The sequence below is a fragment of the Sus scrofa genome, chromosome 3, assembly GCF_054392235.1.
Source record: "Sus scrofa isolate SSC_HxYL_T2T_F1_AM1 chromosome 3, Sscrofa_HxYL_maternal_Yorkshire_Landrace_v2.0, whole genome shotgun sequence".
Classification (NCBI taxonomy): Eukaryota; Metazoa; Chordata; class Mammalia; order Artiodactyla; family Suidae; genus Sus; species Sus scrofa.
This window is the reverse complement of record NC_139385.1, coordinates 17,393,239-17,415,446: the sequence shown is the minus strand read 5'-3', so window position 1 is coordinate 17,415,446 and position 22,208 is coordinate 17,393,239. Positions and strand designations below refer to the sequence as shown.

Here is a 22,208-nt window from a genome sequence, read left to right as displayed (position 1 = left end):
GAGGCTACCAGGATCAGCCAGGGGACAGCATGAACCGGAGGGAGGGAAGTCTGGGTAAGGGACTGAAGGGTCAGATGCCGAGTGCCTGAGGGGAGCAGGGGTCAGAAGGGCTGGAAGCTGGAGTCTGGGTCCCCGCCACCCCTAGGTACGGGAAGGGAGCGGCCTGAGTGGGGGAGAGCAGGGCCCCGGTGTCAGGTAACGAGCGGGTGAGTTGTGGGTGAGCTGGGGGCAGGGGCAAACGCCAGAGTTTAGAGGAGGCCTGGGGCTGTGCCTTCAGGGATTTGGACTCAGGAGGTAGATCCTGGGTTCGAGTACACCTTGGGGGAGGACTGGGGTCGTGGCTGGGACAGGACATCGGATCCTCTCAGAGTATCGGGAAAGAATCACAGCTGGGAGCCAGAGGGACGTGTAAAGTTAGAGGAAGAAGCCTTTGGCCACAGGGGCTGGTGAGTGACAACAGGAAGCGAAAGTCGAGGCTGTTAAGGATAGGGACCCGCGGGGCAAACTCTGGCGGGGCGGGGGCGGGGGCGGGAGTTGCCGGGCCAAGACTACATTCCCCAGCATGCCCTGGACACGCGCGATGGGCATCTAGGGAAATGTAGTCCTCCCGGGGCGCCACCCTCTAGCTTGTGCTAGTGAAGGTAGATTGCTGCCGATTCATTGATGCTGCGCAATGCCCAGCGTCTTGCATAGACGGGCCATCAGGAAAGGAGTGGGATTTCAGTCTCCCAACTTGTAAAATGGGCTTAACGGCTCATTTCAATTTAAAGATCTGTGCATCAATGATGCTGAATTCCACAAACAATCTCTGAGAGAGAGATGTATGAGCCCAACCCTCAAAGGATTCCCAGGCTGAGGCAGATTCTCACAGGGGAAAAAAAAAAAAAAAAAAAAAGAGCCATTAAAAAAAACCACCTTGGGGAAGTTCTCTTATGCCGCAACTGTGGCAAAGGTAGCAACTGCCCTGCGGGTTTGATCCCTGGCTGGAAACTTTCACATGCCCTGGGGGCTGCCAAAAAAAAAAAAAAAAAAAAAAAAAACCAAAAACCAAAAACCACCCACCACTTTGGAAGTATGAACAAATGGCCTTAAGTAGAAAGAAGAAGTTAATTTAAAGGAGGGGTAAATCTACACTGGGGAGGCAGTATTTGAATTTGGCTTTAATAGGATTTCAACAATGATCTAGGCACAGGGAATACATTTCAGGTAGAACAACCACTTGGCAAATGTCTGGTGCTTCATTTTCCCTCAGTTGGAAGGGGACAGAGCCTGCCTGGCTTAAAAGTTGGAGGATTCAGAGTGGAGCTTCTGGGAGTTCCTATTGTGGTGCAGTGGAAATGGAATCTGACTAGTAACCATGAGGTTGTGGGTTCAATCCCCAGCCTCACTCAGTGGGTTAAGGATTTGGTGTTACCCCGAGCTGTGGTGTAGGTCGCCGACATGACTTGGATCCTATGTTGCTGTGGCTGTGGTGTAGCCTAGCAGCTGTAGTTCTGATTCGACCCCTAGCCTGGGAAACTCCATATGCCACAGGTTTGGCCCTAAAAAGCAAAACAACAACAACAACAGCAACCAAAAAAAAAAAAAAAAACCCAAACCAGAGTGGAGTTTCTGGATTCAGGAAGGAAGAGCCAACCTGGAAGAGGTGGTCAAGAAGCAGGGGGGTTGTGTACCCTCATTCCTCCCCCTTTTCCCACCAGAAGACCCCCAGGCTGATTCCTCCATTTCACCCCTTCCCCACTTGGAGGCCAAGATCCAACAGACACACAGCCTTGCCCGCCTCCTCACCAAATATGCTGAGCAGCTGCTCCAGGAATATGTGAGTGGGGATGAGGGTGCGGGTACCAGGGGGCCTGGGGTCTGGGGAAGTACACATCACGGGGTCCTTGAACGACCCATTTTGTTGACCTCCCTTCACGGCTGCAGAAATTGCGGTTCCCACGAGGGGGCTAGTAATTGACCCCTGGCTACAGAGCAAATTGGAGGAGGACCCTCTCTCTGCCCCAAATGCCTCTCCATTAGCCTCAGTGCAGAGGCAGCCTCCTTGGTGCTTTAGACAGAGCAACCTGGCAGTTCCTCTTGCGGTTCAGTGGGTTAAGAACCTGATTTGATTCCTGGCCTCACTCAGTGGGTTAAGGATCTGGCATTGCCACAAGCTGCAGCATACATGTGGTTGGGATCCTGTGTTGCTGTGGGGCTGTGGTGTAGGCCTGCAGCTTCAGCTCCAATTCAACCCCTAGCTTGGGAACTTCTATATGCCACAAGTGTGGCCCTCAAAAGAAAAAACAAAACAGAGCAACCTGAGAGCATGATAAGAACTCTGGTCTGGAAGTCAGGAAACCTGGGTTCTAGGCTCTGTATGATCTTGTCATCTCACCTCCACGAGTCTGGGTCTCCCCAGGTGTAAAAGGAGGCAGTTGCATAGGATGAGCTGTGAACTCTTCTACTTGCATTATGCAAAGAGGCCAAGAAGGGGTTTCAATCTAGGGCTAAAAATGCCATAGCAAGAGGGCATTTTTACAGGGGAGGGGGATCTGCCAACATGATCCAAAAAAGAAAGTAGTTCCCCAAATTACTCTGGTGTCGTGGAGGGAGGATCCAGTTTGGAATCAGACAGACTGTAGGTCTGCCAACTTGTTGTGACCTTGGGCAGTAATGATAACATTCAACATAATAATTTAACAGTGATGACAGCAATAGCAGGGTAAGAGAAGTAACTTTGTAGCCTACCAACTTTGGTTCAGAGTCCAGCTTCCGCCCCTTCCTAGGTGGATGACCTAGGGCAAGTCAGCCCCAGAGTCCTGGCTTACAAAATTATCATCATCATCACACCCATTATTGGGAAGGTTAGGAATAGTGTGTTTAAAGCAGCAGACACAGTGCCGGAACCAGAAGCAAGATGTTTCAAAGGATAAATGGTCCTGTTATAGCATCTTTACAAACTACATATCACCTTTATTTTGTCACTGATTCATTCACATGACAGGTATTCACTGAGCCCTTGCTGTGTGCCAAGCAGGTGCAGAGGTGGGTTGGTTGGGGGGAGATTGGGGGGAGGAAGTGAAACTGACTGGATCCCTGGCACTATCTTCTATGATTCTCAGGAGATCTCTGGTAGGAAGACAGGACGGGGAACTATTCCCCCATCTTGCAGAGGAGACCACTGAGGCTCAGAGAGAGAAATGGTTTTGCACAGAACTACACAGCTAATAAGTGGTGGAGACAGGATTTGAACCTGGGTCTGGAAGATAGCACTAATAAAAGAGTGGGGTTTTTTGTTTTTGTTTTTGCTTTTTAGGGCCACAGCCGAGGCATATGGAAGTTCCCAGGCTAGGGGTCAAATCGGAGCTGCAGCTGCTGGCCTGCGCCACAGCCATAGCAATGGCCAGATCCCAGCCGCATCTGCGACCTGTACCACAGCTCATGGCAACGCCAGATCCTTAACCTACTGAACTGGCATCCTCATGGTTCCTAGTCAGATTCGGTTCCGCTGCCCCACACCGGGAACTCCTAACATTTTTTTGTGTGCCTTTCCGAGTCAGGACCTGTCTTAAGCGTTGCAACATGCGCATAAGTATCTTATAAAGTTGATACTGTTATTGTCTCCATTGAGAGGAGGAAACGAAGGCACTGGGGTAAAGCCTACCGTATTTTTTGTTGTTCTGTATAATCTCAAACAGCAGCTCTGTTGGCAGGAGGGTGTCATTTGGAGTTGGGGACACTGAGGCCCCAGGAGAGGGGTGGCGGGTGGAGTTCCAGGAGGGGGAGCCGCCCTGACTGCCGCGTCTCCGCAGGTGCAGCACCAGGGAGACCCCTTCGGGCTGCCGGGCTTCTCGCCCCCGCGGCTGCCGGTGGCCGATCTGAGCGCCCCGGGCCCGGGCCACGAGGGCTTGCCGGTGCCTGAGCGCCTGCGGCTGGACGCGGCGGCGCTGGCCGCGCTGCCGCCGCTGCTGGACGTGGTGCGCCGCCGCCAGGCCGAGCTGAACCCGCGCGCGCCGCGCCTGCTGCAGCGCCTGGAGGACGCGACGCGCCAGGCCCGGGCCTTGGGCGCCGCCGTGGAGGCCGTGCTGGCCGCGTTGGGCGCCGAGACGCCCGAGCCCCGGACCGAGCCCGCCACCGCCGCCATCGCCGCCGCCACTGCCACCGCGGGCGTCTTCGCGGCCAAGGTGCTGGGGCTCCGCGTGTGCGGCCTCTACCGCGAGTGGGTGAGCCGCACCGAGGCCGACCTGGGCCAGCTGGCGCCCGAGGGCCCGGCCTGAGCCCTGGACGCGGGCCGAAGCCCGCGGTCCCCTCCTCCTTGGCCTTATCCATCTCTCGGTCTCTGCATCTCCGTCAGTGTCTGGGTTCTCGCACTGTCTCCATCTTTCTATGTGCTCTGTCCGCTCGTGATCTTTTTCTCTCTGTGACTTCCTGTGCCTGTCATTTCCGTGCTTTCTTCGTCTTTTACTCCATCGCTGGGCCCTGCCTCCCTGGGCATTTCTTTGTCTCCCCGTCTCTCTCTGGTCTCCTCTTCGCCCCGTGTGAGCACGTGTACATGTCCACCTCACCTCAAGAAGGAGACACCTATACTCTGTTCCTCTCTGTCCTTCTCTCTGTCCTTTTCTGGCCAGGGACATGCCTGCTGGCCCTGTGGTGGGAGGGCTATTCCAAACAGATTTCAGCCACCTCCCCCCCCCCCCCCCCCGTGGTCACGCCACCTGCTGCTCTCCCCCTCCCCCCTCCCCTCCCCTGCGGCCCTGCCCCCTCCCCTTTTGATGGCCTTCCCTTTCCTTCCCCTCCCTCTGCCCTATCCCTGCACCTTCCCTTCCCCACAGGTCAGGTCTATGGAGAGAAAAAAATCAAGCCCTTAAAAAGAGATTTATTTCTGAGAATAAATTAATTTTTTTGTAAATAAAATGTTTAAAAATAAAAAGACTACTACATTACAAAAATATATAGTTGTTGAAAATGGGGAGACACTTTCAAGGAGAATAAGGTTTGGGGTACAGCCTGGTCACACACACACACACACATACCCGTCATCCGCCAAAGCCACAGTATAAATAGGAGATTCCTGAAAGCCCCAGGCCAGGATGCCATCTGGCAGCCCTGAACAGGAAGTGGATGTGCCCTGAGCAGGAGACAGATGTGACACATGAGTCCTTAGTTTTTCAAGAATTGATGTCCACTGACTAGGAAGTGAAGCCTTCTAAGACGGGAAATTGGGGAGTTCCCATCGTGGCTCAGCAAGTTAAGAATCCAACTAGTATCCATGAGGATGAGGGTTCCATCCCTGGCCTCACTCAGTGGGTTAAGGATCTGGCATTGCCGTGAACTGTCATGTAGTTTTGCAGACACGGCTGGGATCTGGCATTGCTGTGACTGTAGTGAAGGCCAGAGATGGCAGCTCCGATTAGACCCCTAGCCTAGGAACTTCCATATGCTGTGAGTGCGACCCTAAAAAGGCAAAAAAGAGAGAGAGAGAGAGAGAGAGAGAGAGAGAGAGAGAGAGAGAGAGCTTGTAAAGGGCCACAAGTGGGATGACCAGTGCAGCCATTAAAAAAAAAAAAAAAAAAAAGAGAGAGAGAGGAGTTCCCATTGTGGCTCAATGGTTAACGAATCCGACTAGGAACCATGAGGTTGTGGGTTCCATCCCTGGCCTTGCTCAGTGGGTTAAGGATCTGGCATTGCCATGAGCCATGGTATAGGTTGCCAGCGCAGCTTGGATCCCGTGTTGCTGTGGCTCTGGTGTAGGCCGGCGGCTATGGCTCCGATTCGACCCCTAGCCTGGCAACCTCCATATGCCACGGGAGCGGCCCAAGAAATGGCAAAAAGACAAAAAAAAAAAAAAAAAAAAAAAAGACCGGAAGTTGGAAGAGGGGCCACAGACAGGTAAACTAGGGGAGGAAATGAACTCCAGCAGGAGGGGAGGCCTAGGTGCTGAGAAAGTCCATACATTCATACAGGAAGTGAGGTAGACAGAGGCAAGAGGGCAGCCTCTGGAACCCCCCCAAATTACAGGAAGGTGAAGGTCTCAGGGAGCGCCCAGGAAGGAGACCAATTGTATTCTCCCTGTAGAGTGGGAGGAATTTCAAAGAGGAACCTCCTTCCACCCAGGAAGCAGGCAACTGGTACCCCTAGATTAGTAATCCATTCGACGCTATCCATTGGGCCCCACCCAGATCTGGAAGGGAGGCCATAGGACCCAGGCAGGAAGGCCCAGGCCATAGGGACTTGAGGCCCAGTTCCCAAGAGATTTTCCTGAGTACCTGGCACACAAGTCCTGTCTGCTAGACAAGATGTGTCTCCTTTCTAGCCAAGAAGTAAGGCCGAAAAGTCCACTGTGAGAGGGGAAGTGTCACAGCCTCTGAAAGGAAGTCCCACCTCTATCCAGGGTATTTGGCCTTGAGCAGAGCCAAATCCCTCACAGCTCGGTCTGTCCAATGGCCATATTCTCGAGTTACTACATAGCCTCGACATTTCCTCTCGAAGGCAGAGGCCCCAAAGGGGACAAGCCCAAGAGTGTCCTCTTCTGGGGGGATGGGCAGGCCCAGGGCCGTCATGATGGCAGCCATGTTGCCCAGTAGGCCTTGGGCCCTGAGTCTTGCAGCCCCGAGCTGAGCCAGCAGGATGGGACTGCCAGGGTTCAGGTCGCTCTGATCATCCCCCACGAGCTGGAGATGCTGGGTCAAGGCCAGGAAGGCCCCCTGGGCACGGCTCAGACGCTCCTCATCATCCAGGGCATGCCAGGTCTTGAAGGAGACGGCAGCAGGAGGCAGGCTGCTGAGCTGGAGCTCAGGGGCTGAGAAGCCAGGGTCACTAAAGGGGCTGCCTTGGTACTGGAGCTGCACGAGGGACAGACACAGACAGGAGTGAGGGGACCAAAAGGCTGCATCTGCCTTCCATGAGACTGGCATCTTCCAGGGAGAGTCACCATTCCCTGCCTCTGGTAGCGAGTTGGTAGAATGTTCTAGCACAGAGCCTGGACTCTATTAGGTTCCAGCTCAGCCTCCTCCACATACAGGTTGTGCAACTTTTTTCTTTTTTTTTTTTTTTTTTTTGTCTTTTTAGGGCCACACCCACAGCATATGGTGGTTCCCAGGCTAGGGGTCCAATGAGAGCTGTAACCGCTGGTGTATACCACAGCCATAGCAACAGGGGATCCTAGCCACGTCTGTGACCTACATCACAGCTCATGACAACACCGGATCCTTAACCCACTGAGTGAGGTCAGGGATTGAACCCGTGTCCTCATGGATGCTAGTCGGGTTCACTGACCACTGAGCCATGACGGGAACTCCCAGGTTGTGCAACTTTGAATCACAGCTTCTGTAATTCCCATGTGGCAGTATTATGGTGAAGATGATAAGAAGTAATATATATCAAGCACTTTGCACAGCACCTGACATGCAATAAGGGCACTAAAATCATTCACTGAGGATCCATTTATATTAATATCATGAACACTATGATTATATATCGCTTATTACTGTATTTTCAATCAATAGATTATTGACAATGTCGTTACAGCCTTATTTTTATTTACAGCATTTAATAGCTTATGTTTGTTCATTTTATTATAATCATTACTAAATAGTTGTTCATATTAAATTTAATTGATTTCTCTCTCTCTCTCTTTTTTTCTTTTTTTCTTTTTACAGCTGCACCTATAGCACAGGGAAGTTCCCAGGCCAGGGGTTGAATTGGAGCTGCAGCTGTCAGCCTACACCACAGCCACAGCAAACCGGATCCGAGCTGCATCTGCAACCTAGGTCGCAGCTTGCAGCAACTCGAGATCCTTAACCCACTGAGCAAAGCCAGGGATCGAACCTGCATCCTCAGGGATGCTCTGTTGGGTTCTTAACCTCCTGAGCCAGAACAGGAACTCCAGTTGAATGCCTTTTCCATTAAAGTTCTCACCTCCATGAACCTAGACCCACAGAAGTTTAGTACGCACTGATAAACACCTAGTCCTACATCCCCACCTAACAAGTGGGGAAACTGAGACTCGAGGTGCCCAAAGTCATCCAGGGAATGGTGGCAGATATGGGACTAGAAACCAGAGTACGTGGAGTTCCCATTGTGGCTCAGCAGAAACGAACCCGACTAGGATCCATAATGACGCGGGTTCGATCCCTGGCCTCGCTCAGTGGGTCAAGGATCCAGTGTTGCTCTGAGCTGTAGAGTATATCTTAGACATGGCTTGGATCTGGCATTGCTATGGCTGTGGTATAGGCTGGCGGCTGCAGCTCCGATTCGACCCCCAGCCCAGAAGCCTCCATATGCCACGAGTGTGACCCTCAAAAGCAAAAGAAAAAGAAACTAGATTAAGTAACTTCACATGGACCTAGAATTTAGTTCAGTGGAAGAGTCACCCAGTCCAGGGCCTCTAGGGGCGAGGCAGATCTTGCTGTTTGGGGGAAAAGGCAGGACTAAGATGGAGTTGGGGCAGGAGCCCAACAGGATCACCATGTCCATTTTCAACAGGTATTCATACCAAGTATTTGAATAAGCATTGCATGGCCCAAACAAAAAATCTGTGGGCCAGACCCAGGCAGCAGGCTACCATCTTGAACTTCCGGACAGTTTTGTGACCTCAGGCAAATGATTTCCACTTTCTGAAACTCAGTTACCTTATCTGTAAAATGGGTTATAATTCCACCTCTCAGAACTCAAAGAGGAGTCAGGAAGATAGAGTTCCCAGCATGGCATGGGCTCAAGAAAGCAGAGGGCAGGGAGTTCCCATTGCGGTGCAGTGGAAATGAATCCAGTTAGTATCCACGAGGATGAGGATTCGATCCCTGGCCTCGATCAGTGGGTGAGGGAGCTGGCATTGCCATGAGCTGTGGTGTAGGTCATAGACACAGCTTGGATCTCACATTGTTGTGGCTGTGGCTGTGGCTGTAGTGTAGGCCGGCAGCTGCAGCTCCGATTTGACCCCTAGCCTGGGAACTTCCACATACCACAGGCACAGCCCTAAAAAGCAAAAAAAAAAAAAAAAAAAAAAAAAAAGAAAAGAAAGAAAGAAAGAAAAATAAAAGAAAGCAGAGAGCAGGAGTTCTCTTGCAGTGTAGCAGCTTGGGGATCCAGCGTTGTCACTGCAGTGGCTTGGCTTGGATCACTGCTGTGGTGTGGGTTTGATCCCTGGCTAGGGAACTTCCACATGCCACAATGGTAGCCAAAAAAAAAAAAAAAAAACCAGAAAGAAAGAAAAAAGAAAGCAGAGGGCAGCAGGTACTTGTGAAAAGAATCATGATCCCAGAAAACCCATCCCTCCATGTACTTCCTTGGAATCTTCTAACAGTCCTGAGAAGTCAGCCCAGGCAGGATCACCATCCCATCTGACAGATGAGGAAGCCGAGACCGGGCGAGAAGGAATGACTTGCCCATGGTCACCCACCCATCAGTGACAGCATAAATATGGGCTTGTCTGAGTTGGCAGAGCCCCTGGACCCTTGGACCGGTGGAGGGGCCTTCTCTGGCCTTGCTCTGCCTCCCTACCCAGACCCAGGCCAGGAGGGGGGCGTCCCTCTCCCCTCAGTCCCCCGCCCCTGCTGTGCCATGTCACATCACTTACGTACGTCTGCAGCAGTGCTGAAGTATTCTTCTGCATGTACAGCGCCAGGCTGTAGGCTTGACTGATGGGCTCAGCTGGGGAGATGGGGGCCCCCGGACTGAGGGGTGGCAGCAGCAGGGTCAGCAGGCAGAGGAGGGCTGGTGGAAGAAATCAGAGGTCAGCACCAAGTCCCCGACCTTGCCTGCCGATTCATTCATCTGTCTGTAACAACTCTTCAAACGGGCACAGCTCTCGTGGCCTGAACAATCTCGTGCATCCAAGTCAGGGCAGACCCACCCCGTAAGGTGATTAATTCCAGCCCAGAACAGTTCCCTGAACTCCAGGTCCACGTATTCAACTTCCCGTTTGACATTTTCCCTTAGATATCGCTCAGCATCTCAAAGTCAAACTATCCAGTGCTCAGCTCTCGAGTCCCTCCTCCCCTGCAAAGAGCATGTCTGTTCTTCCAGATGCTCAAGTCCAAACCATGAAATCAGAGTTCCTGCTGTGGTTCAACAGGATCAGCGGCATCTCTGCAGCACCAAGACTCAGACTCGATCCCCGGTCTGGCACAGTAGGTTAAAGGATCTAGTGTTGTTGCTGTTGCAGCTGCCTCGTAGGTCACAGCTGTGGCTCGGACCTGATCCCTGGCCCAGGAACTCCATGTGCCACCGGGCGGTTGAAAAAGAAAAAAAAAAAAAAAAAAGACCATGGGATTCTCGTAGACACCTTCTCTCCTTCCCTCCCCATTCAACCCATGGTACACCCTGTTGGTTCTGTCCTTAAAAGGTAGCCAAGAGGTCTTTGGTCCTTGATCTGAGTGCTTATAACAAGGATATGTTGACTTCGGGTTTCTTTGGTCTTTTCAGGGCCACACCCACGGCACGTGGAGGTTCCCAGGCCAGGGGTCAAATCAGAGCTATAGCTGCTGGCTTACGCCACAGCCACAGCAATGCAGGATCCAAGCCACGTCTTTGACCTACACCACAGCTCAGGGCAATGCCGGATACTTAACCCACTGAGCGGGGCTAGGAATCGAACCCACGTCCTCATGGATACTAGTCAGGATCGTTAACCACTGAGCCATGACGGGAACACCAAGGAGATATATATATATATACATTTTTTTTTTTTTTGGATTTTGTGAAAATTGATTGAGCTATATACTTAGGACTTTGGCATATTTCCCTATTCGAGTTATTTTCCAAAAAATTACTTCTTTTTTTTTTTGGTCTTTTTAGGGCCACACCTGTGGCATATAGAGGTTCGCAGGCTAGGGGTCCAAACGGAACTGTAGCCACCAGCTTACGCCAGAGCCACAGCAACAGCACATCCGAACCATGTCTGCAACCTACACCACAGCTCATGGCAACACCAGATCCTTAACCCCCTGAGCGAGGCAGGGATCGAACTCTCGACCTCGTGGTTCCTTGTTTTTCCTGAGCCAGGACAGGAACTCCTCAATAAAGTTATAAAAGTCAAAAAGATGTATCTAGAATCTAACAACTTCTCTCCCCCTTCCACTGCTATTTCCATAATCCCAGCCAGGGGCACCTCCTGCCTGGACAGTTACAGTAACACCCCCCACACCCCCCCCACGATGGTGTCTGTGCTTCTCTGAACCCTTGCCTCCCTCCGCCACTCGGCAACTCCCCAAGTGCAGCTGGAGCCCTCCTCCACCCAAACCTTCCCGTGCCTTCCACCTACCACAGTGAAGGCCAAAGTCCTCAGTGTGGGCTACAAGGCCTGACCCCCTGTTCTGCAGCACCTCCTACTCAGGCTTTGCTCTTCCCGGGTCCTGCCAAGACCACCCCCCTCCAAACCTTCCCAAGGCTGCTCCTTCTGCTTCTTCAGACCTCAACTCAAACGCCCCCTGCCTCTCTCATGTATAGTCTTCAGAGACCTCCTCTGTTTGCAACTCCCTCATTTCTTTCTTTCTTTATTTTTTGGTCCATTTGCTTGTGACTTTCTCTCCAGCTGGAATGTTGGCTTCAGGAAAGAGGGAATCTCACCTGCTTCCCTCACTGCTGGCTCCCCAGCCTCCACCACAGAGCTTAAGAACTATTTGTTGAGTGAATGGATGCTGCCATGAACACCCTTAGCCCAGCCTCTTTGGGTCCCGCTGAAAGTGGAAATATCTAGATTGAAGGGTATGTTCATGTTATTTTTTCCTTGGTTGGCCCATGGCATATGGAGTTTCTCGGCCAGGGATCAAATCCAAGACGCAGCTGTGACCTACTCGACAGCTATGGCAACACCAGATCCTTCACCCACTGTGCTGGGCATCAAACCTGCATCCTAGTGCTCCAGAGACACCGCCAATCCCATTGTGCTACAGTAGGGACTCCAGAGAGGATGTTCATTTTATTTTTTTAAATTTTAAATTATTTTATTTTGTTTTATATTATTTGGGGCCACAGGTGCAGCATATGGAAATCCCCAGGCTAGGGCTTGAATTGGAGCTACAGCTGCCAGCCCACGTCCAAAACACATCTTCGACCTTCACCACAGCTCACAGCAACGCCAGATCCTTAACCCACTGAGTAGGGCCAGGGATAGAACCTGCACCCTCACGGATGCTAGTGGGGTTTGTTTCCACTGAGCCACAGCAGGAACTTCAGGATGTGCAATTTCAATTTGATTAAATGCTGCCAAATTGTCTTCTCAAAGGTCAGGCCCAGTTTGTGTTCCCACTAATAGCATGAGGATCAGAGACAAGGTCACCAGCAGTGATGAAGATGAGAGACAAACCAGGATGGCCTCCTTCGCTTCTCTGTCCACATCCGTGAATTCCCAGAAGTTTAGAACTTAAGGGAAGGTTGAACGCAAAGGCCCATTCATTCATTCAACAAGCGTGGATCACTTTACTTACGTTCTATCAGACTGGCGTTATAATTTACTTAATTATCACATGTATTGTCTGTCTGCAGAATGAAATCCCCATAGATTTTTGTCTGTTTCTTTACAGCTATATCCCCAAATGCTTAGAATACTACCTAGCACATAACAGGCCCTCAATAAATATTTCTTGAATGAGTGATGATGAATGAACCCTTCTGTGTATAAGGCTTTGACGGTTCCCAGCAGAGGCAAAAACAGCAGGCATGTGAATCGGATGGGCCCGACTGGCCCAGGCAGTACCCCCTCCCCTCCTGGTCTCGGGACCCTGGCACCATTTCCTTTACTCACCCAGTGGACAGCTCATACTCTCTCCTTGCTTCCTTCCTCTCTGTAGCCTCTGGGTGGTTCTCAGGCACCTGTCCTCCTGCCCTTCAGGTGGCTTTATACCCGGGGCTGAGCCCTAGGGCCACCCACATGGGAGAAAAGGAGTCACACCCCCAAGGGTGGGGGGTGGGCAGATGCAGAAGCCCCAGAGGCAGGGAACAGATAGGGAAGGGGACACTGAGGTGACACCCTAGTCCCTACAGCCCCCAAACTCGACCTTAAACCCTGGTTGCCGGGAGAAAGGGGGCAAGGCGGGGAGGGGATTATCGGGGGACAAAGGGGCCGCCCTGCTCCCTGCTGCTCTGCACGTCCTGGGATCCAGTTTCCCATGAAGAGGCGGCCCCCTGCTCCGCCCCACGGGGACCCAGGCATTAGGTCCTGGCTCCCGAGGAGTTTGGAAAAGGGACAGGAGGGTGGCGTGCGAGCAACAGTGCCCACACCCAGGTGCACCCTTAGACACAGGAGCATGTGCACGTCTACACATGAGTTGGCACGTGGGCACATACGAGATGTGTGCACGCACTTTCAAAGTTTACTCAGTCAAGGCTGTATTGGTCCCTGTTCTGAGTGCTGGGGATAGAGCAGGGGACAAGTCAGGCACAAATCTCTGCCCTCGTGGAGATGACACTCTAGTGGACGTGCCTAAACCCGTGTTAGATCGCAAGCCCGCCAGGGAGGCCCAAACCCGAGAGTGCGCATGCGTCCCAACAAACCTGTAGGAACACAGCCACACCCGGAAGCCCCGCCTGAGGCACATGCGCAGAGCAGACACAAGTATAGACACGTGGGGTGGAACACACACTATGGCCACGCGTATGCACGCATACACACACATACGCGCAGCTGGAGGTCAGGAGTCCTGAGGTCTGGCCACGTCTCGGTCTTTGCTGTCCTGAGAGATCTTGGGCCAGTGGCTGCCCTCAGCCCAGGCACAGCGCACAGGAAGGCACAGATAAATACCTGAGGCCCTCCCGCCGCCCAGGGGAAGCCTGGTGGCAGAGGGGGAGGACAGAGAGAGACAGGTCCTGGGTTCTGGTCCTTCTCCAGAGCTTTCCCAGTCTCTCCATAAGAAAGAATCAGTTCTCAGCCCCAGCCTACCCGCTGAGTCAGAGAGTCAGCTCCCCACCTTGCTTCCATCCAGTTTGGGGTTGGAATACGACGCTACCTTTCTCCCCTGATTGGGGCTGGTGTGAAGGGAGAAGGTCCACACCCTTCCTGTCAAGGCAGGCGCTACATCTGTCCATTCATTTACCCAGGTATACATTCAGTCAGCAGTTTCTGAGGGAGCCCCAGCTGTGTGCTAGGACTGGAGTGAATAACAAGGAACCCACAGTCCAGGAGGGGAGAGCAATGCAAACATGTAAATGGATACAAAACAAAATTTCCTAAAGGTGCTGAGAAGAAGCCAAAAGAGGTTGATGTGATTAGCTCAGGGTAGAGGAGACTTAGATAAGGAGCCTGAGGTCCAGAGAGGAAAAGCTACTTACCTGGAGTCACACAGCAAGGCCAGGACAGATCCTAGACTCCTGCCTCCCAGCTTGGGACTGGATCTGGGGTATCCCTGCTCTGAACTTTGAGCTGAAGGAGGGGAGCGGTTGAGGGAAAGATGGGTTCTGAGGTGGGGGATCCTAAGTTGGGTCTCTGAGGCTGGGGGCTGCCAGGGCTGCCAGGCGGGGCCTGTGCCAGGCAGGCGGTGATTACAGGGGATTAGACTAGGCCCATTGAGTGGGTGCACTGAGGCGTGGGCCAGACCAGGTAGTAGAAGAGGAGGAGGAGGGCAGGAGGGGAGGGGGGGATGAAGGAGGCAGACACTTGATCTGGTGCCATTCATAGGTAGACAGCGAACGTGGGCCCCGGCCTCACCCCACAGGGCAGGCTCACCCTCACCCAACCCTACCACCTTCTATTCCTCTCAGGGACTTTGCTTTCTTGCTCTCTGGACCCCCAGGTGCCCTTCCCAGCTGCAGGAATTGGCCCTCATCCCAGGCCCAGCTCCGCTTCTCCAAGGCGTCTGTCTTGGCAGCGGTCATTGGCTCTGCCACCCTGTCCTGCCCCACCTCTCAGCCCACGTGTCTCCATCTCTGCGTTGGTCTCACCAGAAGCTGCTGCCTGGGAAATCCTAGCAATTCAGGATTCAACAGACTTGGGTGCAAATCCTACCTTTGTCCATTACTAGCTTGGGCAAGTTACTTAACCCCTCTGAGCCCCACTTTGCTTCCTCATCTGGAAACTGGATCATTCCCACCTCCCAGGCTCTCATCAATTCCCCCCACCAAGTGCCTTGACCTGTGCTGTGAGGGCTCCTGGGCTCCTCAAGGGGTGCCCCAATGGTGCATAACGCCTCCACCCAAAGCAAAGAGCCTCAATGCCCCCACCACTCCATGCTTAGAGCCCAGTACCCACCAGCTACACTGATACTCCCAAGAGCTCTGTCCTGTCCGTCTGCCAGGATGCTCAAGCATGACCTCAATGTCATCCAACAGGTCACATAAGGAGGCCCATTCAGAACAAATCCACATGAACTCCAAGCCGGATCCTCCCCCTGACCCCAATATTAAGCTCAAACCCATTCCCAAGCCTGACTGCCATTCCTCGCCCCTGTTCTCTGCACCACTCCAGGCAGAGAACAGCAAGGGAAAAAGGTCCTGAGGTGAGAACGTGCTTGGCAGGTTTCAGGAACAAACAAGGCTAGTAGACAGGGCAGAGGCTGGTTGTGGGTGAGACAGGGAAGGACGGAGAAGAGCAAGGGTTAGCAAGCCCCCTCTTCCCATCCCTGTACCTTTCCTGGACTCCCCAGTCCCCGAGATGGCATGTACAGTGCTGCAGAGCAACGGGGAATCCTGGAAGAGGGACTGGGCAGTGTAACAAAACACACAAGATATTTAAGACATTTCGAAAGTGGGGGACCAGGAGGCACTCTGTTTGGCAGAACAAAGGCCCTGGGCTTTAGCCCACACGACTTTCATGAAGGAAGGTGCCTTATGTAGATTAGTGGGCAGGAGCAGGCAGAGGCAATGACAAAGCCCCTCTTGGTGAATAAAGGAAACGACTTGCACTGGTGCCCACCTCTAGAGCAGAGTGCAGCGGCTTATAGAATAGCATAGTTTATGCATAACGTCTTTGGCAGAGACCCTATATTTTAGAACTCTGTGTCAGCAGGTATTTGCCTTCTGCAGGGTTCAGCTGTTCGGTGGTCTCCAACACTCAGGATCAAGTCCCAACTCTGCAGCCTGGCCTTCAAGGCCTTTGATCCCCCCAGTCCCCTTGCAGCCCTGGACTTACTTCTTGCTTTTTCCACCTTCTACCTCAGCCACACAACCCACTTCTCATGCCTGCTCAGCACCAGCCTCTCCTGTCCCTCCCCCTTCCTACAAAGTGCTCCTGCTCCTTCTTCACCTGACACCATCCTTTTTATATTGTTTTAAAATCTTTTTAAGGCATTCCCATTGTGGCATAGCAGAAACAAATCCGACTGGGAACCATGAGGTTGCGGGTTCGATCCCTGGCCTTGCTCAGTGGGTTAAGGATCCGGCGTTGCTGTGAGCTGTGGTGTAGGTTGCAGACGTGGCTCGGATCCCGCGTTGCTGTGGCTCTGGCGTAGGCCGGTGGCTACAGTTCCGATTAGACCCCTAGCCTGGGAACCTCCATATGCTGTGAGAGCAGCCCTAGAAAAGGCAAAAAGACAAAAAAAAAAAAAAAAAAAAAAAAAAAAAGAATATGGGTGTACAAATATCTGTTCAAATCCCTGCATTCAATTCTTTTGGGTACATACCCAGAAGTGGGATTGCTAGATCATATGGTAATTCTATTCTTGATTAATTAATTAATTACACATTAAATTAACGTGTTTTGGAGTTCCCGTGTTGGCGCAGTGGTTAACGAATCTGACTAGGAACCATGAGGTTGCGGGTTCGATGCCTGGCCTTGCTCAGTGGGTTAAGGATCCGGCGTTGCCGTGAGCTGTGGTGTAGGTTGCCGACGCGGCTTGGATCCCGCGTTGCTGTGGCTCTGGCGTAGGCTGGTGGCTACAGCTCCGATTTGACCCCTAGCCTGGGAACCTCCATATCCCGCCGGAGCGGCCCAAAGAAATAGCAAAAAAATAAAAAATAAAATAAAAAAAAATAAAAAAAAATAAATTAACGTGTTTTTTTTTTAGGGCCAGGCACACTGTCATTCACAGGGGCTGCACTATTTTACGTTTCTATCATCCATGCACAAGATTCTAATTTCTCCCATCCTCATCAACACTTATTTTCTGTTTGCTTTTTTGTTTGTTTGTGTTTGGCTGCCCTGAGGCATATAGAAGTTCCCGAGCCAGGGATCAAATCCGAGCCACAGTTAGGACCCACACCACAGCTGTGGCAATGCCAGATCTTCAAACCACTGTGCCAGGTCGGGGATCAAACTCACATCCCAGTGCTCCAGAGATGCCAACAAGCCCCTTGCGCCATATCAGGAATTCCTGCTTGTTTGTTTTCAAATAATAGCCACCCTAAGGTGTGTGAACAGGTGTCTCACTGTGGTTGTGATTTGCATTTCCCTAATGATTAATGATGTTGAGCAGCTTGTCAGGTGCTTATTGGCCATTCGTATATCTTTTTTTTTTTTTTTTTTTTTTTTTTTTTTAGGGCTGCACATGTAGCATATGGATGTTCCCGGACTAGGGTTCAAATTGGAGCTGCAGCTGCCAGCCTACACCACAGCCACGGCAACTCAGGGTCTGAGCCACATCTGTGAATTACACAGCAGGTCATGTCAATGCCAGATGCCTAACCCACTGAACGAGGCCAGGAATTGAACCCGCATCCTTATGCATGATAGTCAGGTTTGTAATCTGCAGAGTCACTATGGGAACTTTGGTCATTTGTATATCTTCTTTGGAGAAATGTCTAGTTAAATCTTCAATCACATTCTTTAAAATATACATTTGAGAAGTTCCCTGGTGGCTCAGTGTGTTAAGGATCCAGTGTTGCCTGTTTTGGCACAGCTTTGATCCTTGGCCCAGAAACTTCTGCACACCATGGGCACAGCAAAAAAAAAAAAAAAAAAGTATATATATATATATATGTATATATATACGTATATATATGTGTATATATATGTATATATACGTATATATGTGTGTGTGTGTTTGTGTGTGTGTGTGTGAAAAAGTCACTTAAGACAAGTGACTTTTTCATTTTTGTTAAAATGATACCAATACATTATAAACTCAAACAGAAATGAAGAAAAAAGAAACCAAAAAGCCACCCAACTTCACTGCCTCAAAGTGGCCATTACTGCATTAATTTTTTTTTTTTTTGTCTTTTTGTTATTGTTGTTGTTGTTGTTGCTGCTATTTCTTGGGCCGCTCCTGCGACATATGGAGGTTCCCAGGCTAGGGGTTGAATCGGAGCTGTAGCCACCGGCCTACGCCAGAGCCACAGCAACACGGGATCCGAACCGCGTCTGCAACCTACACCACAGCTCACGGTAACGCCGGATCCTTAACCCACTGAGCAAGGGCAGGGACCGAACCCGCAACCTCATGGTTCCTAGTCGGATTCGTTAACCACTGCGCCACGACGGGAACTCCAGCATTAATATTTGATGAAATCACTCTCAACATTTCATAGGTAAAATAAAGAAAAAGTAGGAGTTCCCTGGTGGCTTAGTGGGTTAAGGATCCAGTATTGTCACCACGGTGGCTCTTGTTACTGTTGTGGTTTGATCCTTTGCCGAGGAACTTCCACATGCCATGGGCATAATGAAAAATAAATTGCAACATTCAACTCATACTGTTTATCCCATTTCAAAACAGGAATGTTATATTTAACTTTATTTGAATTTAACATAAGAAAAAGAAATGGAGATGTAACTGAAAGAATGATGGAATTTCAGAGAACTGTTTCTTGACTACAAATGGCATTTATTTTATTAAAATTTTTTATTAAAATGTTTTTATTGATGTATAGTTGGTTTACAATGTTGTGTCAGATTCTGGTGTATAGCACAAAAGACATTTTTTTTTCTGTACAATATTCCTCTATGGATATTAAAAAAGATTTTGAAAAACTTGAAGGATGAACTCAGTATTTATTAATCACATATTTTTAATGTAGACGCTGCTCGTTGACATTGACATTAGCTACTTGCAATTAATTTCTAACATTTCTGGGAGTTCCTGTCATGGCTCAGTGGTTAGCAAATCCTACTAGGAACCATGAGGTAACAGGTTCAATCCCTGGCTTTGCTCAGTGGGTTAAGGATCTGGTGTTGCCGTGAGCTGTGGTGTAGGTTACAGACGCGGCTCGGTTCCCTCATTGCTGTGGCTGTGGCATAGGCCAGCGGCTACAGCTCTAATGCTCTAATTGGACCCCTCGCCTAATAATCTCCATATGCCGTGGGTGAAGCCCTAAAAAGACCAAAAAAAAAAAATTTTTTTTTTAAGTTTTAATTGTGATAAAAATTAAAATAGGGAGTTCCCGTCGTGGCGCAGTGGTTAACGAATCCGACTAGGAACCATGAGGTTGCGGGTTCGGTCCCTGCCCTTGCTCAGTGGGTTAAGGATCCGGCATTACCGTGAGCTGTGGTGTAGGTTGCAGATGCGGTTCGGATCCCGTGTTGCTGTGGCTCTGGCGTAGGCTGGTGGCTACAGCTCCGATTCGACCCTTAGCCTGGGAACCTCCATATGCCGCGGGAGTGGCCCAGGAAATAGCAAAAAGACAATAAATAAATAAATACAAACCATACCACCTTTTTTTTTTTTTGGTCTTTTTTTTTTTTTTTTTTTTTTTTTTTTGTCTTTTTGCCATTTCTTAGGCCGCTCCCGCAGCATATGGAGGTTCCCAGGCTAGGGGTCGAATCGGAGCTGTAGCCACCGGCCTACGCCACAGCCACAGCAAAATGGGATCTGAGCCTCATCTGCAACCTACACCGAAGCTCACAGCAACACCGGATCCTTAACCTACTGAGCAAGGTCAGGGATCGAACCCAAAACCTCATGGTTCCTAGTTGGATTCATTAACCACTGAGCCACGATGGGAACTCCAAACTATACCACCTTAAAAAGGGAAACTTTTACAATGTCTAGAACTCTTGCTGCATGAACCCATTTAGAGAGCATCAGTCCTAGTTCCCAGACGGAGGCACGTTTCCATTTCCAAAAGATTATCCACATGATAAATTTGGAGAGGTTCTGGGAGAAGTTTTCACTGGCAACAGGGAATGACAGACACTCAGCTTCTGTTGATATCAAATCCTCTTGGGGGCCAATGAGCTCTACTGAAGTAGACCTGGAGCCTCTCGCATTGCTGGGTGTTTCACTTCAGGAATCTTCATGATCCAGGCAGCTTTTGGGGAGCCCTGCTTTTTGTGACCACAGATCCCAGGGGTGACCTTCACTCCCACCGGAGGCATTTTCTGTTCACCTGCCCCCCCGCCCCCAGTTCAGTGTTAATCAGACTCCCCTCTGGTTTATGTGCAGTTGTCATCCCATGTGACAACAAAAGAGGTCACTCAGTAGGTGTCTTGTAGCAGTTGCTTGTCCAGAAAATGTATTTGGCAGCACTATCTTCTCCTTGGACCCACAGGAAGCTGTGCTTGTCATCAGGGCTGTTCACAAGTATTCTGGTTCATTTCCTTCCAGGCAGAAGGTGGAAAGAGCTCCCATCTCTGCCCCTTTTGAAGTTAGGGAAGGCTGTGTCTAGTCAATACAATGCGAGTACAACTATCCTGTGTCACTTCTGGACAGAAGCTATAAGAGCCAGTGCACATTTCATTTATTTATTTATTTTTGCTTTTTAGGGCCACACCCATGGCATATGGAAGTTCCCAGGCGAGGGGTCCAATCAGAGCTGTAGCCGCCAGCCTACACCGCAGCCACGCAATGAGGGATTCGGGCCATGTCTGCGAACTAAAACACAGCTCAGGGTAATGCCAGATCCTTAACCCACTGAGCAAGGCCAGGGGTTGAACCTGCATCCTCATGGATAATAGCTGGATTCATTTCCGCAGTGCCATAGTGGGAACTCCCCAGTGCCCACTTTACCAATTCTTCTATCCACGCTCATGGCATGTGGAAGTTCCATGGCAAGGGATCAAATCAGAGCTGCAGCTGCCACCTATGCCACAGCTGCAGCAATGCCAGATACTTAACCCACTGTGCCACAGCATTATTTTTGTATGTACAAATGAAAAGTGTTTTTTTTTTTTTTCTTTTTTGACCACTCCTTGGCATATAGAATTCCAGGGCCAGAGATCTCATCTGGGCAGCAGCTGTGGGAATACCAGATCCTTTAACCCCCCATGCTGGGCCGGTGATGGAACCTGCCTCCTGGCACTGCAGAGATGCCACAGATCCTGTTGCACCACAGCAGGAACTCTGTGATTGGATGGTGATTATGGAAATTCACATCCTAATGGAGCCTCTTCCCTCCACCTTCATCCCTGAGTGACTTCACCCCAGAACTCCCCTAACTCACCAACACTAGACAGGCAGCATGAGCAACAAACAGAACCTTTTGTTGTAAGCCAACAGAACTTGGGTGTTACTTGTTACGGCAGTATAGCTTATCCGAGCCTGGCTGACAGAGAAGCTTTGAACTTCTACGGAGATCCAGAAGAGATGGAGAAGGAAGAGCAGCCACTGCCAAAAAGGAATGTCCAGATAAATGAGTTGCTCCACCTCCTGAATTCAATGCACTCAGCCCGAGGTTGCAGATAGTTCTGAAAGCAGGCAAGTGCCCTCCATTCTTTTTTGGCAGCTCACACTGGAGACTCAATGGCCTCACCTGTTTCTGAAATTGCTTTGCAGCCCCATGGTCGAGGCCCTCACATAGGAAACCACCGCCACTGAGTGGTCTTACGCCATCCTTCCCAAGGCTCTTAAAATGCATAAATAAGGTGGACAGAAGAAAAAAAAATTTTTTTTCCAGCCATGCCCATGGCATGTGGAAGTTCCATGGCAAGGGATCAAATCAGAGCTGCAGCTACCACCTATGCCACAGCTGCAGTAATGCCAGATACTTAACCCACTGTGCCACAGCAGGAACTCCAAACAGTATTTTTGTGTGTACGAATGAAAAGAGGCTCTATACCCTGAGTTCATTCATATCTGAGAAAGTCTGACTGTTGTCTTTTTTTTTATTTTAATTTTTAAATTTTGATTTATTTATTTATTTTGCTTTTTAGGGCCGCACCCACAGCACACGGAGGTTCCCAGGCTAGGGATCAAATTTGAGCCACAGCCACCGGCCTACACCACAGCTCATGGCAACGCTGGATCCTTAACCCACTGAGCAAGGCCAGGGATTAACCCACAACCTCATGGTTCCCAGTTGGATTCTTTTCTGCTGTGCCACGACAAGAACTCAGTCTTTACATTTTAATGTCAACATAGCTGGATTATAGTATTTTCAACCCCTGTTTTAAGTATACATAAATATCTGCTTATGGCAAAAATGTGAAC

General features: G+C 50.4%; 2 protein-coding genes across 3 annotated transcripts; one reads left to right on the top strand and one right to left on the bottom strand.

The window, feature by feature from the left end:
* CTF1 (cardiotrophin 1) lies at positions 1 to 4,931 on the top strand. Of its 2 annotated transcripts, none has more exons than XM_021086414.2 (3): positions 1 to 54; positions 1,704 to 1,819; positions 3,795 to 4,931. In XM_021086414.2, exons 1-3 carry the CDS (start codon positions 30 to 32, stop codon positions 4,257 to 4,259), a joined length of 606 nt encoding a protein of 201 aa, XP_020942073.1. In that variant the 5' UTR covers positions 1 to 29; the 3' UTR covers positions 4,260 to 4,931. The 2 variants fall into 2 exon arrangements, with proteins under 2 accessions (XP_020942073.1, XP_003481072.1); XM_003481024.5 differs by having other exon boundaries at positions 1,701 to 1,819.
* Positions 4,932 to 6,365: 1,434 nt separating this feature from the next.
* On the bottom strand, positions 6,366 to 21,560 carry CTF2 (cardiotrophin 2). Its single transcript, XM_085016201.1, has 3 exons — positions 21,532 to 21,560; positions 9,557 to 9,653; positions 6,366 to 6,824 (listed from the first exon to the last, which is right to left on the bottom strand). Exons 1-3 carry the CDS (start codon positions 21,558 to 21,560, stop codon positions 6,366 to 6,368), a joined length of 585 nt encoding a protein of 194 aa, XP_084872327.1.
* Between the last annotated feature and the right edge of the window lie 648 nt (positions 21,561 to 22,208).